Source organism: Peromyscus leucopus, chromosome 4, assembly GCF_004664715.2.
Source record: "Peromyscus leucopus breed LL Stock chromosome 4, UCI_PerLeu_2.1, whole genome shotgun sequence".
NCBI classification, from domain to species: Eukaryota; Metazoa; Chordata; class Mammalia; order Rodentia; family Cricetidae; genus Peromyscus; species Peromyscus leucopus.
The window spans coordinates 87368148-87384965 of record NC_051066.1 but is presented as its reverse complement, the minus strand read 5'-3'; the positions used below and the strand labels follow the sequence as shown (position 1 = coordinate 87384965).

Below are 16818 nucleotides of genomic sequence, written 5' to 3'. Positions count from 1 at the left end.
GCCCTGATTATCAAGACACAGGGTCATAACCAGAACCTAATAAAAAGCTAATGAACCAGGCCTCCCCAAGAACAATGACAATCTTCAGCTGTCTCCACTGGAGGAATCACCTTGAGCTTCTTGCTGCCCTTGTCTCATCGAACTCTAGATTCAAGTTCCAGGGAGAGTGAATTTGATCCATCTATTCATATGCCTGACCTTGATGGCCGTGCACCTAACATCATATGCAGTACCAGAAGCCCATATGATACACGGGAGAATGAAGAGTGGGTGAGCGCTGCTAGGCAAAGAGTGATGACAGGCATCTACTGTATTTCCAAAATTCTAGTTGTAATGAATCACTAATTCAAAATAATAGACAACCAGTATTTTGTAACATCTGACCCTCCAGCTGTACATTCTGTTGTTCTCAGACTGGAGCTATAGGATGACAAGATTCTCATTGACAGAGACCAGAGCTGGCTTTGAAATCACAATGATACTTCAGGAGCCAGGAGGGCCCAGAGCAGCTGGAGGGAGGCCACCTATGTGCAGATGTTTCTGCAAAGAAATCTTGTAATCAGACCTGGGTGGTGCCTGGAACACAGCACTGATCTTGCCAGCCCTGCTCAGCAGTGTCACTGTGTCTAAAGTAGCTTAAGATGTGAGATTAGCTGTTAGCAATTCCTGCTAGAGGTAGCAAATTGTTACTTCTACCCACCTTTTACAGTATCTAGCTAAAATGCTTGTGGGGGCTATAATTTTGTTCTCTCAATTCACAGTTTTTCCTTGCCTGAAAAATTGGAATACATTGTCACCAAGTATGCTGAGCATTCTCATGATAAATGGGCCTGTGACAAGGTAGGGATTATCAGCTGATTGACACTTGTCAGGGAGGGGGAAAAAAAGCCCAAGAACATTATTGGGTCGGATCCTGGAAATCTGCCTGATTTGTCTAAGTGACAGAGTCTCCATGCCAAGAGCATTCATTGTTTCTGGGCAGCAATTTCTTCAGGGTTGGTAGAGGTCAGAGAAATAGGCATTGGCAGCTGCTGGTCTGCATTTGAAGTGTTCAAGAAAATGAACAATTCTGGAAGTGTTGATTGCTTTCTTATCATTGCATTGCCTGGAGTTTATGCCCAAGCATGCACTTGTGTGTGTTCAACATAAATGTTTCATCGGGGTGGGAAGATGGTTATCTAATTTTTTCTTTGAACTCAGCATTGGAAAAAACGACTAAAATTGAAAGCCTCGCTCTTGTTTTGACTTGGGAAGCTGAATTGTATCCCAGGAAGGCCACATGAGGGGGGCCTTCCTTTGGTGGGTGCCACTAGGACTTCTAGGCACTTGGTCCATCTGCTATTTGAAATGCGCCCCCCACATGAGGTCAGGATGCTTAGGAGGTTGAATTGCTCTGCCAAAAACATGCAGGATTGGAGCAGGCAGGCAGTGAAGGAATGGGTCCACTGATCAGCTTACAGCTTGTGGCGTGGATGCATTTTAAAGGCAGGGTCATAGAAAGTCATCTCCCTATAGTGCAGTCACAGATAAGGGAAACCATGTGCCACCACCTCAGCTCTGTGTAGATCTGTGCTCAGCTCTTATCTTCTCAAGGATTCCCACTTACGCTGATGATAACAACCGATGAACTTCAGAATGAGCTATACCTCATGATTGTAGACCAGGATTGGAAGCCTCTTCTGTGTGAAGGCCATGATAATAACCAAATAATCAATAATGAAATGGATAATGAACATTTGCAGTTCTGTGGGTCAGACAGTCTCCATGGAAATGACTCATTTCCACTGTTGTAGCACAAAAGTAGCCACAAACAAAACGTTGACAACAAAAGGGAGCCTATGTGCCAGTAAAACTTTATATAAGAGAAAAAGGGACTAGAGAGATGGCTCAGTGGTTAAGAGCACTGGCTGCTCTTCCAGAGGACCTGAGTTCAATTCCCAGACCCCACATGTCAGCTTGAGATTGTCTGTAACTCTAGTTTCAGGGGATCTGACACCCTCACACAGACATATATGTAGGCAAAGCACCAATGCACATAAAATAAAAATAAATAAATTATTTTTCAAAAGTGGGGAAGGGTGGCCAGCTGGACATGCATACTTTAGAATCTAGAGCATATGGATGATTTTCTCATTTCTTTTCAGTGTGGCCATTTGCCAAACCATGGCTTAGAGGGAAGGGGTATCTATGAATCTACAGCCATAACTAATCCATCTTTAAATTGTGTATTTTACCTCTTCAACTCTATGAATTTCTACAGCACTCTCTGTCCCCATGCCATGGCTTCAGTCCCAGCTGCCATCATCTTTGGTCCAGGCCACTATGATCTCCTGGCTGGCCTTTTCATATGCATTTTCTCCAGTCTTTTTTTCAAACCACAAGCAAGTAATTGTTCCAGTATGCATATTTGGTCACATGGTATCAGTGCTCCTCCTGTCCAGTCCCCATTCCATCTGAAAATTCTTTAATACTTCTAATTCTTCTTAAAGGTCAAAATCCCCACATGGACCAGCAGGCACTGCCCTGCCTGAGTCTCAATGAGATCTCCATTTTCTCTCTGCCCATCAGTCTCTTCCTATACTTTTAGACCCTCTGTCACACATGTACACAAAACCCTTCCCTGGCTGAGCAAGGTGGTCACTTGCCATCCCTACCTCATCCTGCAGGTGTCGATCTAAGCATTCATTCCTAGGCTGAGACTTCTAATTTTCTTATATGCAGGCCATCTGAGTGCCTTATTCTTCTCCTGCATAGTGTTTCTCAAGTCATCTGTATGTAAAAACATTAACATAATTTATAATAGTTGCACATTTGTACATTTGGCCCTGTAATCAGTTATATATATATATATATATATATATATATATATATATATATATATATATATATATAACTAGTATATATACTAGTGTAGTTATTTGATCATTATCTCCCCCTGACACCTATGGGAGGCCTCATGAGAGCAAGGATATATGCTTGCTCACCATTGCCCAGAGGTTCTGATTCCTCCCACCTCAAGAACTTCTTCCTGGAGCTGGGAAGAGAGCTCAGTAGTTAAGGGTGCATACTACTATTAGAGAGGACCCAAATTCAGTTCTAGTACCCAGGTCAGACAGTTCACAACTGCTTATAACTTCAGCTTTGAAGACTCCATCATCCTCTCTGACTTCTGAGGATGCTGAGCTCATGTGTACAAACACATAATTCAACGTTTTAAAGAACCACTCTGACTACAGGAGAAATAGAATTATGCAGCCACAGTGGCACAGGTTGTGCAGTTCTGTGATAGGCACAAGCACAGGGTTAGAACATAGAGGAATACCAGATTCCACAGTTGGTGTCCATGGATGCCGTCTAGAGTAGTAACATTTGCAGATGGGCAGGCATTCATCACATTCATTGCAGGGAAAAGATGAGATTATTGCTGGGTCAGCACACGCAGACCAAGAGAGGCCAGAGAGAGTTTATTGGCTTTGGGGAACCGCATAGCTAGAACATGGAATAGGGCAGGGTAAGGAGGGTGGGAAATGAATATGGAAAGGCTTATAGATTTAGAAATCATTTTTCCCATGGTAGCAGGTGACAGTCAGAAATCATAAGGAAACAGAGTTCTCTAACAGGACAATTTTGGTGACTATCACCTAACAATAGTTGAAAATGAGTCAATGAATAGGTGGCAAGATTGGGGGAGCATGCTGAGAAAGCTATTGCAGTCACCCAGGTGAGCTCATCCTAAGAAGGAAGCTGGAGAGAGGCGGGCAAAGGAGTGGGCCTAGGAGGCAGAGAGATGTGAGGTGTGCAGCGTAGAGTCAACAAGGACCCGCTGTTTCAGGATTAAAAACTGAGCAGGAGCTCAAGAGGGAGCAACCCCCTAGGGTAAAGGAACCCAAGAGCAGGAAGCACTGGAAGAAGTAACTGCTGGTTCTCTTTAGACACCCTGGTAACATGTCAAGCCGAGCTCATACTATTTGGAAATTTGAAGTCAGCTCTGCTCTAGAAATGCTGATCTGACATCAGTCATCAGTGGTAACTGAAACTCCAGACTTAGATTAGAGGACCCAGAAAGTATGTGCCTCTTGGGAAAGGAAAGTTGGGAAACATGTACTTTTGACAAATAGGTAGAGGCAGAGATTGGGAACAGATGAGTAACTGGGAGCATTTGGGCTTTGATGCTGGGGAAGTCGGGGCTCCTACTTAGTTCTACATCCTACTTAGTTCTACATTAGTGCTCCAGACTCCTACTGAAGAAGGCACCCACTAGTGGTGTTTAGCTTCTGCAACCCTAAAAAGCATGCACTGCTGTGAGTTTGCCAAGCAGACCCCTTTTGGTGGCCGGTGGTAGATCTGGTCCCCTCTGACTTCTGCCTATTGATCTGACTGTGAGTTTGACACACTGTCCTGAGGTACGGTGTTCTCAGTGTCTATTGAAACAGCCTTCTAAGTGGCCCTAAAACTTAACAAGCGAGAAAGTGAAAAGGACAGCAGCTGGAACAAGAAGGATTGCAGGAACAAAGGTCAGGATTGGGAAGGCACAGACTTGACAGCCTGAAAGGAGCAATTAGACATTTGCTAAGGGACTCTTTAATCTCTGTCATGATCCATTATGCTACCTGAGAAAACAGAAGCAGAGATCTGGGTCATCTAGCAGGCTCTTTGTTTGAACTGAGAACATTTCTACAGAGCCACAGTGGATGGAAATATGGGATTTCCCTGGATGAAAATGTGAAGACCCACCCATTGATACGGCCCTTCAAGACACTAACAGAGAAGGTAAGAAGCAGGATTTGTGACCATGTGGCCTGCTATGTCCTTCCTTGAGGATCGTATCAGACAATCCACCCCTCTCACAATCCTTAGCAGCTTCCATGAACTTCCCAAGCCCCAACTTCACTTTCTGGTCTTCGGCTCTGAGAAAACACGTGTGAAAGAAACCCTAGTCAGCACTGGCAGATGGCCCCAAATGCACTGAGTTCCTCCTGCAACTGAATCAGGAAGGGGTTTTATTAGATTGTTAGACTGTTGAGATGGGATGGAGAAATTTGGAGAAAAAGATTTAAACAGAAGAGATTTCTACTACGTGGAGGATAGTAAAAATGGAAAGTCCCTGTGGAAGTAGAAACAAGCCTCTTGTTCTTCCCTTCTTTCCTTCTTTCTTCCTTTCTTTCTTTTTTAAGTGAAGTAGTATGGTTCATCTCAACTCTGAATTCTGGTCTTACAATCAATAGGTGTTCTTTGTAAGCTTAAGTTTAGTGTCATATGTAAGGGATGACATATACATCTTTAACTGTTGACCATTCATGAAATTGGGCATACATCAAAAGAATTCTAAGTTCTGTTTCTCGGGATCAAGGAAGAGCTTAGTGCAAATGCATTTTGACAATGTCTCATTTTAAACATAAGACACAATGAGTTCTTTCCTGGCCCTTCACTTCTTTATAAACTATAGACAATGTCATTGATAATAGTGCTTTATTTCCCCTAATAAAAAAATACTATAGGCTTAGGATCTTATATTCAAAAGCATCAGAAAGATTATGTGTTATACACAAGATGCTGCAAATGACATTTTGACCTTGTGAGGGGAGGATGGAGCAAACCATCTCCTCTGTGTGCTGTGGGGAAATGGCAGGGTGTGTTCTGCATGGCTCTTCTGGGCAAACTTCCTCTAGGAGAAAGAAATTTATCGCTGGCCTGCCAGAGAATCCCTGAAAACCATGCTTGCTGTGGGCTGGACAGTGGAAAGGACCAAAGAAGGAGAAGCTTTGGTTCAACAAAGAGAGAATGAGAAACTTCGATGTGTGTCCCAGACCAATCAGGTACAACTGCCGCACTCCGTAGGCAACACTTGGCCAATAGAAACCATGATGGATCTAGGAAAACTCTCCCTGGGGTATGGTGACTGATCCACCCAAGGTGAATAGTGGGTTTGGGGAAACCATGTGTTTGATAACCTAGTAATTGCTTCTGTTCTCCTAGGGTAATAGCTACAGCCCTGCTCCACTGGATCTCTCAAATGTTGTACTGTCCAGGGAGCTCCAGGTCAGTGCCAACCCAGGTGCAGAACATCAGTGCTTTCTAGACCTTTCCAGTACAGGGCATGTTACCCTCTGAAGAATAAAAGAAGAAAAGCAGAGTGTGTGCCCAGAACATATTTCCACTAAAATATTAAACCTAAAGAGGGTTGTGTTGTGCCGAGGCTATGGGGAAAACACCAGAGAATTAGCCAGTCAACTAAGAAAGGGAGACTGTGCTTCCAAGAGTGCCATAAAGGGTGACAATTTGGTAAAAGGAAGAAGAGTCAGCAAGGTCCTCATGTCAACTCCCAAAATAAAATAAGGGAAACTCAGTGAAATATAGCACCTGGATGGTTGCATGGTCCTTGTTAATTTCACAAGCCATGAGTTCACTCTGCATGTGCCACGGTAGATAAGCTCAGTTTCCCCACAATGGTGCAGGAAAGCAATCACTGTCGGACTCAGAGCTGTAAAACCAAATAGATGCAACTAAAAGCTTTGAGGTGCTTCCCTTGACTCCTCTTTTCCTACACATATCAATGCCTGTGGCCTCTACTCTAGCCTGGGGTTCTTCCAGCTCCTTGGACCTTAGAGGAAGTTTTTTCTAAAGAACATCCTTTGCTCTAGGTCAGAGCTGTATACACCTTATAGAAAGATTCTATTTGATAAATCTCAATGACAGCAGTTTCCAGCAAGGTGTGATTTTTTTTTTAGTTTGTTTAGTTAAGATTTTCATAGATTGATTTTGACCTGACTCCTCCTGCCCAGCTCCCTGTCTTTGGTGAGAAGTATAATAGTAAGATAAATGAGGTACTGGCAATGTGCAGCTTTGGCTGGAAATGTGTGTTTCTCCTAGATGCATTCAACTGCCAGGATAATAAGTTGCAAAGGAAGGGAAGAATCTGAAATTGTTTTCAGTGTATGGGATGATATAAAGCTAATGAGGTGTGCCACACAGAATAATTAATAATGGTAGACCTCCAGCAGCAGGCGAGTAGCATTTGGTGGTGCCGTTCCAGAGCCTGGAAGATAAAGAGATGCTTTTTCTTGCTTGCTCTCTCTCTAACTTGTGTCTCTGGGGTGGGGAACAGGGGAATGGTGGAGGTGGTGGCTGAGAACTATCACAATATCTGGGCCAAGAAGAAGAAGTTGGAGCTGGAGAGCAAGGTAAACGTGTTTCACAGCATCCCATGGGGAAAGTGAGCTGGGGGCAGTGGTAGCTCTGTTTTCCCAGAAGTACAAAGGACAGTTTGTGTTTATCCTTCTTCTCATTCCAGGTGGTGGCAGTCACCCTCTTTTGGTCCCATATGACACCTTGACTGCCAAGGAAAAGTTCAGGGACCGAGAAAAAGCACAGGACCTGTTCAAATTCCTCCAGGTGAATGGCATTATAGTTTCTAGGTAAGTCGCCATCTTCCCCATGATATTAGTGGGCCAGGGGAGCTGGGGTGAGTTTGGCTTCACTGCTGGGTATTTAGTCACCCACCTACAAAAACCATTAGAGTAATGACAGTACTTGACATTTCTGGAAAGGATTTTAATGAATGTTTGCATATGCACTCACAAATATTATGTTATAGGTCAAAGCCTGTTCTTTGTATATTGGTCCAGCAACTGGAGTTATAAACCACATTCATAATACACCCATGAAGCTTTAGAATTTAACCACCTTTAAAGGGAAATGAGAATTTGAAGCACAAGCAAAATAATGTTTGGTATGCTAGATGATTTTTTTTTTTTTTTAGATTTCTTCCCTACCTCTTTTAGATGTCTTGCTAATCCTTAATTCAAAACTATAGTTATACATTTTCAGCTAGAGATCTTGGCCGTAAAGTAGCCAACAACTCTTCCACACTTTGATCTGACTTTTTTTTTATATTTTGCTAAACTACATAATAATAACAGCAAGCACAGCTAACAGAAGCAGTCTTGGAACCACGGGAATTGATTCTTCTGAAGCAGCAGTTCCTCTGGGGAGATGGAACACATCATGATGTCCTAAGACATTTTATCACAAATTGGTGAATGTTTTCTATGAAGTTGGCTTGGACTGCTTACTCTTTATGGAGTTTGCTTACTCACTAATCAGATGCCTATGGAGAGCTATATAGCACTGTGCTTGCTGATTTCTTGGTAGAATGAAAAGCCAAGTGGTGGGCCTACTCGGATACACCCATTCCTACTAAAGTGTTTGCCAAGCAAGTTTTAATTTCCTAGAGATCTTTTTTCTAGTTAATGCCAAATAAATAAAAACTATACAAATATTTCTATTGTAGTTCATCTGAAAAAAATTACAAAACTTATTTGCTATATTGTCAGGTAGGAAAGGTCATGCTGCAGGAGACAGCCCCTGGGAAAGCATTGAGAAAGACTCCCTGCCCTGCTTTAATCCTCTTTTTAACACTAAGATGAATGTGATAAAATTCCTTGCTCACAGAAATGAAAAATTCCCCTTTACTGTAACCAAAAAGGAAGTCAAGGAAATATAATTAGGGATAGTTCAATTTAAGCAGCCATATTCTGGGTAGTTATTTGCCATGTATGGGGCCCCACAGGAGACATGAGTGGGCAGATGATCAAGTCAGGCCCCATCACCAGGAGAAAGCCTTCTCTAACTTCACCCTTTCTGTCTGCTGGTGAAAGCCTATTTTCAGTTGTTCAAGCCCCAAACCTTGACTGTTCTCTTTGTTCCCAAGTCCCTTCCATCTTTAAGAAAATTTTAATTGTTCAACCTTTAAACCATGTGCAGAATCTACCCACTTTTCACTGCCTTCATGCAATCCGCATCATGACTGAGCTGGCTTCCCACTGGGGCTGTCTGCTTTGACCCTTGTTCCCACCCATGTCCAGCTCTAAACGCAGCAGCCAGAAGAGTTGAGCATCATGCCATGTCACCCCGCTTCAGAACTGCCAGAAGCAGTTCTCATCTCACTCAAAGAAAAAAGCAAAGTTCTAATGATTTTCTGCAAAAGCCCTAAATGATTTGCTGCACTTTACATATCTCTTTCCCCTGGGACACCTGCTGACTTCCATTCCCACCCACTCTGACCACCTTGCCGCACTCCTTCAACCCAGGATGCAAGCTCCTGCCTCAAAACCTTTGTACCGCTTGTTCCTTGGGGCAATCTTTGCCTAGATGTCCTTATAACTCACCACTCCACCTCTGTAAGCCTTTACTTCCATTCCAGTTTCCCAGTGATCCCAGCCCTGAGTACCATACTTCACATCATAGTCCACAAACCTTTACAACCTCATCCTCAGGCTTTTTTATTCCTGCTTTCCTTTTTCTCTTTTTTAATATAACATATTGCTTTTATCATTCCACATAAATTGTATTTTGCTTATGTCTACTTATAGCTAGCATTAGGTCAAACATATGAAGAATATTTATCTTCTCTCACTTATCTCCACGTCAATATTTTTAGTAATAATTATAAAGATCTTTCTGAAGACTCTGCTGAGAAGTCACTTTAACAAAAGTGTTGCATGTTCACATAGTCAGGTCCAAGTGCAAGAGTAAATAAGTCCAATGATGAGTCATTCCACTAAGCCAGAACAACTGTCAGCACTGAAAATTAAATTCAACAACATGGGGAGGGTGGGTAATACACCAAAGTCAAGTATTTTTTCTCTGCTACTTCTGGGGTTCATCTCTATCCAATCTAGAGGTATGAAGGACATGGAGTTGGATGCCTCCTCCATGGAAAAGAGATTTGCCTACAAGTTTTTAAAGAAGATCCTGAAATATGTTGACTCTGCTCAAGAGTTTATTGCTCACTTGGGTAAGTATAGCTGTAAAATGTCAAGAAAGAAGGTGGTATTCCTCTGGGAAGAATGACCTAGTTATGAATGATCTTCTTGTGTCACTATAGCTCATGATTCATTGAAACAAATAATTTTGGTGGAAAACAGTGGCTAAGATTTATTTCATCCCTACTCAAAAAGTTAGTTTAGATCCTTGAGTTCTCTGCTGGATTTGACTGGCTCTCTTGTTGTTGTTGTTGTTGTTGTTTAATGCAACTCATCCTATTAACTTGCCCATGCCTTGTGACTATGGACATCACTGAAGCCCCTTCAGAAAAGGAGCAAGGCAGCCGAGAAAGAATTGACATGAGATACACCCAGTCAACACAGTCACAAAGTACTTTATAAAATGTTATTTTGTGAAAGCAGCTGCTCTGTTTTGGAAAATACTGTGACTGTTGATATGTGTGTTTGCTCTGACCAAAGTGTGTTACCCTGTCTTTGTAGAAGCCATCGTCAGCAGTGGGAAAACTGAAAAGTCTCCCCATGACCAGGAGATCAAATTCTTTGCCAAAGTAAGTGTTACTCTTTGCTCAGGATCTCTACTGCTGGGGGTGTAGTTTAAAGGGGTCCATCAAGGAGATTTAATACTCCAAAAGCTCCAGTGGGACAGAGGTGTATTACTCGGCTAGAGAACAGACCCATTGTGGGTAGGAGTTCCAAGAAAGGATGCAAGCTGCTCCCCTCCACACTATAGCCTCAGGACTTAGGATCCTCCTCCCTTGTTCTGTACCATCTGAAACGGTGTGCTTTTTGTTACTGAGGTCCAAACAAGGTCACCTTCATCCTATCTGCAGGAAAGGGATGTGTAAAGGAAAGGGGAGGAGAGAGCTTGCTGCTGCTTTTCTGAAGTGTTAACCTCATGGTGCAAGTGAACCCTTTTAGCTTACTCTGGCTACAAGGAAAACTGCAGAAGATACTCCCTGCCTCAGTGGTCCTATGTCTCACTAAAATCTGTTGCTTCAAAGAGATAATGCATTTGGGTGCCAGTGATCCATGTTGCCCATAGAAGCCTGCTCAGAGGACAAAAAAACCTTTCAATGTCTTTGAAGCAAAGATAGATGCTTCAGGTGAGGGCTCAATCATACCTGAGTGTACCTTTTGATGCCATGGCCAAGAAGATAATCTGAGTTCCCCAGGTGTCCTCTTCAAGTCAGATCGTTGTCATGCAAGTTTATTTATGCCTTTAGTCAATTTCCTTTCCTGTCACATAACCTCAACACCTTTGGTTAGTAGCACAGAAATAATAATAATAATAATAATAATAATAATAATAATAATAATGCGAAGTGAAACCCAGAATAGAATTTTCTGGAAATCCACAGCCAGTGTTGAGAGGCTTTTGCTCACTGAGAATGACTTTTTTTTTTTTTAAAAAAAAAAAGGAACTGGCAGATAGACTTTGATCCACTACCTTAAAAATGATGTTTGATGGTTTCCAGGTTCTCCTCCCGCTGGTTGACCAGTACTTCACCAACCACCGCCTTTACTTCCTGTCTTCTCCTCTGAAGCCACTTAGCAGTAGTGGGTATGCTTCCATAAAGAGAAAGAAATGGTAGCCAGGTGAGTCCATGGAATCAAGAGAGGCCCTCTATGTTAGTCAGCTTGGAGTTACTGTAACAAAATGTCTGATATAAGTAAAGCTAAAAGGCTTATTTAGCTCCTAGTTCTGAAGTTTCATGTTCAGGATGAGTAGACACTTTTCTTTGATCCTCTAGTAGGGGGTCCAGATGGCAGTGATGGGGAGCTCACTCTGAGGCAAACTGCTCAGCTCATAGACAGAAGTCCAAAATGACAGGATCCTAAGATCTCCTTAAGGGCATGTCCCATTGACCTAAAAACCTCCCACCCAGCCCCAGCCTCCAGGCATCCCTAGCCTCTCAGTACCCCAGTAGCAATACCCTAGAGACAGAGCTTCTAACACATGGGCCCTGGAGGATATTTGTTCAAACTGCCATTCTCAGTGCAAATGTGGTTTACATAAGACATCAGCAACCTGGGGACTGAATCACAAGTTCTTTGTAGAAATGATGCCTAACCTGATAATTAGTAATTGATTACCATTTTGATTTGAAAATTTTTACATTTGTGTATATCTTGGTGATCTTAGGAACTAATAGAATTGCACTCTTTGGGGTGTTCATGGGGGCTTGGGAAACATGCAGATATACAGGTAAATTACCCTGAAATAATGTTGAGAAGAAGGTCAAGACCCTTCTGAAGCTTAGGGGAAATTAAACACACAGCACTAAGGTATACACTGATTTCTGTCACCTCCTTATCAAGTATGCAAGATTAGAATTTATTTATTTATTTATTTATTTTTATTTATTTTTTGGTTTTTCGAGACAGGGTTTCTCTGTGTAGCTTTGTGCCTTTCCTGGATCTCGCTCTGTAGACCAGGCTGGCCTCAAACTCACAAAGATCCACCTACCTCTGCCTCCCGAGTGCTGGGATTAAAGGCATGTGCCACCACTGCCCGGCTAAGATTAGAATTTTTAAAACACAGCTCTTACTAGTCTGAGATTTGAAAGATAAAACTATATGATTCAGTCCAAATGTTTATTCAGAAGTTTATTCAGAGCTGAAGGGGTGACTCACTGGGTCACTTGCTGCTCAAGCATGTGAACCTGAGTTTGGATCTTGGCATCCATGTAAAAAGCTGAGTGTGGCTGCATGTGTACCTGTAACTTCGATGCTGTAGGGGGCTAAGATAGGAGAATCACTGGAATATGCAGGCCACCAGCCTAGCTCCACAGTTAGTGACAGACACTGTCTCTAAAGGACTAAGGTAGAGAGTGATGAAACAATAGACATTCTCCTCTGACAGCCAGATGCACAGGCATGTGCACACACACATACACATACACTCACACATCAGCCTACCGTCCTCTAGACATAAGGTAGGGATACTTTAATGGACCTTAACATAGGGGAAGTTTCGTAATGAGGCTGAGAGGTGCCTCTAACATGCTTCAGGTTCTCTTTGTTTGATCAATAAAAGGCCAAGTGTGGATTAGACTTCCAAATAGCAAAGTAAAGAGCATAGTGAAAGTCTAAATACTCTCCTTTGACAGACAACATAAACATTGTCCTGGATAAGAGCTCCGCCTCTATTGCACTCTTTGGGAGTATATTCAACTTGAAGATTTCCCTAACATTTACTAAACACTCTGTATGGGATGGGCACTGAGATTAATTTTCATATGCAAGAGTTACTGCCCATCTGAGTAAATATGGTTGTGAAACCTCACAATGTGTTAAATCGAAAGTCCTACCTGTGTCTTATGGTCTTCATTTTATAAATCAAGACTCTGAGCACTTAACTTCACTCCAGAACCCAAAGTGTCATAGGTGGTTAAGACTGAAAATTCAGTCCTCACGACATTGCATGCCTCTTCTGTACTGTGATTACTTAATGTCACTTAAGACAGAAGAAACCCCATGCTGCCACAACAGGATACTTTGGAACCAGGTACTGACCCCAAGACCTTATACCTTGAGGTTGAACTAATGTGTTCTCTAAGAAGCTAGGGAAATGAAGAGCCATGTGAGACATTCAGATAATCCAACAGAGGGCAGCTGTGTCTGTTTTCTTCATCTGTTGATCTTAGACTATTAATTCATGGAAATGTAACATTTGTTCAACCAGGCACCATTTGTCGTGGCTGGAATACAACCTAGAGCTGATCAGCCTTGCAAATAGCTTCCAAATCCACCCATGAGCTGGTGTCTCCCACAGAAGCAGTGGTGTTTGTACTGCACGGGTTTGCCCTGCCAGACTCTTCCCCCTCCTTTCTCTTACTCCTCCCCCACCCCCCACCCCCCACCCCACCCTGGTTTGGTTTTCGTGTAGTTTCACCCTAACAGACTCTTTTCTTCTTTCTTTCCTCCTTTTCTTTTACTCTTTTTTTCCTTTGCTTTTTTTTTTGGGGGGGTGAGGGGGGGCTGGGAGGTTGTTTGTTTGTTTGTTCATTTGTTTTTGAGACAGGGTCTCAATGCGTAGCCCTGGCTGGCCTACCATTCACTATGTAAGTCAGGCAGGCCCTGAACTTACAGAAATCTGCCCGCTTCTGCAAAATGCTGGGATTAAAGGGACAGCTCATGGTTTTGGTTTTTTGGTTTTTTTGGTTTTTCTTAAAGACAGAACCTCCACAGCCCAGCCCCAGCTTATCTGAAAGCTACCAATTCTCTTGCCTCAGTCTCTAATACCCACTAGATTCCTTCTTATTGAATCCTTTGTCCTTGGTCCACCTCATCTTTAATCTGATGCCTTTCACAGCATAGAGTTTCTAGGCATGAAACATTTCTTTTGGAATAATTTCATTTTATCTCTTTGTCTTTTTTTTTTCTTTTTGAAATGGGGCCTCTCTCTATAGCCCTGGGTGTCATGGTTAATAAGGTTTGTGCCACCATGTCACCAGGCCAGTCTTTATCATTTTTTTAACTCTGAGAGGGCAGAGAGCCACCTGGGAACTGTAGCCCTTTATTGTTTTGAACTAAAGGTAATTAATTGTCTTAATTGGGGTATTTACTGCTGTGATAAAACACCATGATCAAAAGCAACTTGGCGAGGAAAGGATTTATTCCATTCTACATTTCCCATCTACAGCCCATCACCCAGGGAAGTCAGGACAAGAACTCAAGGCAGGAACCTAGGGGCAGGAACTGAAGCAGAGGCCATGGAGGAGTGCTGCTTTTGGCTTGCTCTTCATGGCTAGCTCAGTCTGCTTTCTTATACCTTCAGGATCACCCACCCAGGAATGGAACCCACATATCATGCTTGCATGTCAATCATTAGTCAAGAAAATACCCTACAGAGTTGCCTATAGGCCCATCTTATGGGGTCATTTTATCACTTAAGATTCCCCCTTTCCAGACACATCTCTGTTTGCATCAAGTTGGCAGAAACTAACCCTACAGTAATTCTTTAATTTAAATCATAGACTCTTGAGAGACTGCAACAACTTTTTGAAATTTCAAGTGCTGGCTTTTGCAAGTCTGAGAAAACATTTCTGATTTCTTCTTTTTTAATTATTTATTTATTTTTATTTTACGTACACTAGTGTTTTGCCTGCATGTATATCTGTGAGGGTGTCAGATCTTGGAGTTACAGACAGTTGTGAGCTATCATGTGGGTGCTGGGAATTGAACCTGGGTCCTCTGGAAGAACAATCAGTGCTCTTAACTGCTGAGCCATCTCTCCAGCCCCACTTCTAACATTTGACAGTGAGAGGAGCCACTTTCAGTATCTAATCCTAATAGCCCAACCATGTGCTTCAGGTAGAAAAAAACATTTGTTTTCAATTTCTACAAAATGTGTGTTCATCCACTTGAAGTGTTTTCAAATTTCTGAGTTGTTCTTCAACATTTGTAAAAGAACTGTTTGGTTACAGATGAGAAAGCCAACACAGAGCAGAGAGCATTGAAGGATCTTCACCAAGACAGCCTAGTTATTCACAGGCCAAGCACAGAACTAAGCCATCAACAATACAGGCTGCACTCTTCAATGCTTTCTTCCCATCCAGCTCCATGAATTCACATCAAAAAACAGGAGCCCGTATTAGTTTCACATTAGCTGCCAAGTTTCCATTGACTATGAATTCTCTTAAGCTCTACACCAGGGAGATTCTGACTTATTTTCACTCATCAATGGTGACATTGGATGTAATTTTCCAAGATAGCCCAGAAAAATCCAGGATATTAACTGACAGGTTCTCACCCTTAAATTGATGGGGTTTTATCAACCAACACTAGGGATGCATTTCTTCTCTGTTTGAGTAGTCCTAAGGAGACTTCTGTCCTGTGAGAGGCAAAGATCTCCATGACAAGTTATGACTGTGAGCTCATGACTCCAGCTGAGTCTCATTGTAGAGCTTCATGGTCTGCACCACTGTCTTATCCCTGCTTTCTCTATTGGCCCTCTTTCTGTCCCCCACTTCCTGAAGGGAATACAAGTTCTTATCAAGCCATGCTAGTACCAAATGTCAGAGTTCAAAATACTCTCCTCCAAAAAGTATCAGCCACACATGTGGACTGTAGTCACAGTACCCCTGGGTGGGATCAATTGGCAACATACTCAGAAACATCTACAGGGCTCCTTCTTAACTACACAAGGCCTTCTCGACTACAACTGAAGTATAGTCAGCCTTCAAGGGTCTCCATGGTGTAAAGTATAAGTGAAGCATAGCGAGGAGTCAGAAATACAAACAACAGCAGTAATTGTAATAATAATAATAATAATAATAATAATAATAATAATAATAATAATTGCTTCCAAGTTCCTAAGGACCCAACTAGGGCAGAATATAGACTAGCAAAAGATAACAGCAAGAATGGACTTTTTTTTTTAACTTTTTATTGATTCTTTGTGTATTTCCCATCATGCATCCTGATTCTACTCATCTTCCCATCTGCTCACTTCTGCCCTCTGACCTAGCAACCTCCCTCCAAAACCAAACTTAAAAGTAAAATTTTTTTAAAAAAAGAAAAAAAATTTAAAAATTTCAGTGTAGAAACTGTAGTGTGGCCCAGTGAGTCACACAGTGTACCCTTTAGTCTTTACTTGTAAGTGTTCATTGCAATGAGTCATTGGTCTGGTTCGAGGCCTCTGGCTTCTGTTACTCACTCAATACTGGGCCCTCACTGGGACTCCTCTTGGACATCCTGTTATTGTCTTGTATCATAAAGATCCTGTAGCTTTGAAAAATGTACTTCTTAAAATGTTTTTATATTTCAAAGACTCCTACTCCCAACTCTAACCATTAACATTTTTTCTAATCCTGACACTTTTTTTCCACCTTCCAACTAAAGCTTTACACTCCACTTGAAGGCAGCAAAATGATTTACAATTCATTGAATGATAGAGAAGCAAAGTGCCTTTTAGAGTCCTCATCTTCTTTTCTCCACATTACATGAATGCACATTTCAACACATGGTACCTAGCACCAAGGAAAGTTTACACAGGGCCACTGCCAAGTACTCTTCTCTGTTGTTGGTT

General features: G+C 42.2%; 1 protein-coding gene across 1 annotated transcript in view; it reads left to right on the top strand.

Annotated features, from left to right (window-relative positions):
* Nucleotides 1–16818, top strand: part of Ryr3 (ryanodine receptor 3) — a gene marked incomplete at its 5' end in the record, with an annotated part of 626824 nt that overhangs the window by 510662 nt on the left and 99344 nt on the right. The window contains 10 exon segments of the mRNA XM_037205092.1: nt 762–840; nt 4681–4770; nt 5670–5816; nt 5977–6038; nt 7106–7181; nt 7264–7415; nt 9681–9796; nt 10266–10333; nt 11261–11351; nt 11354–11381. Coding sequence (XP_037060987.1) covers nt 762–840; nt 4681–4770; nt 5670–5816; nt 5977–6038; nt 7106–7181; nt 7264–7415; nt 9681–9796; nt 10266–10333; nt 11261–11351; nt 11354–11381 — 909 coding nt within the window.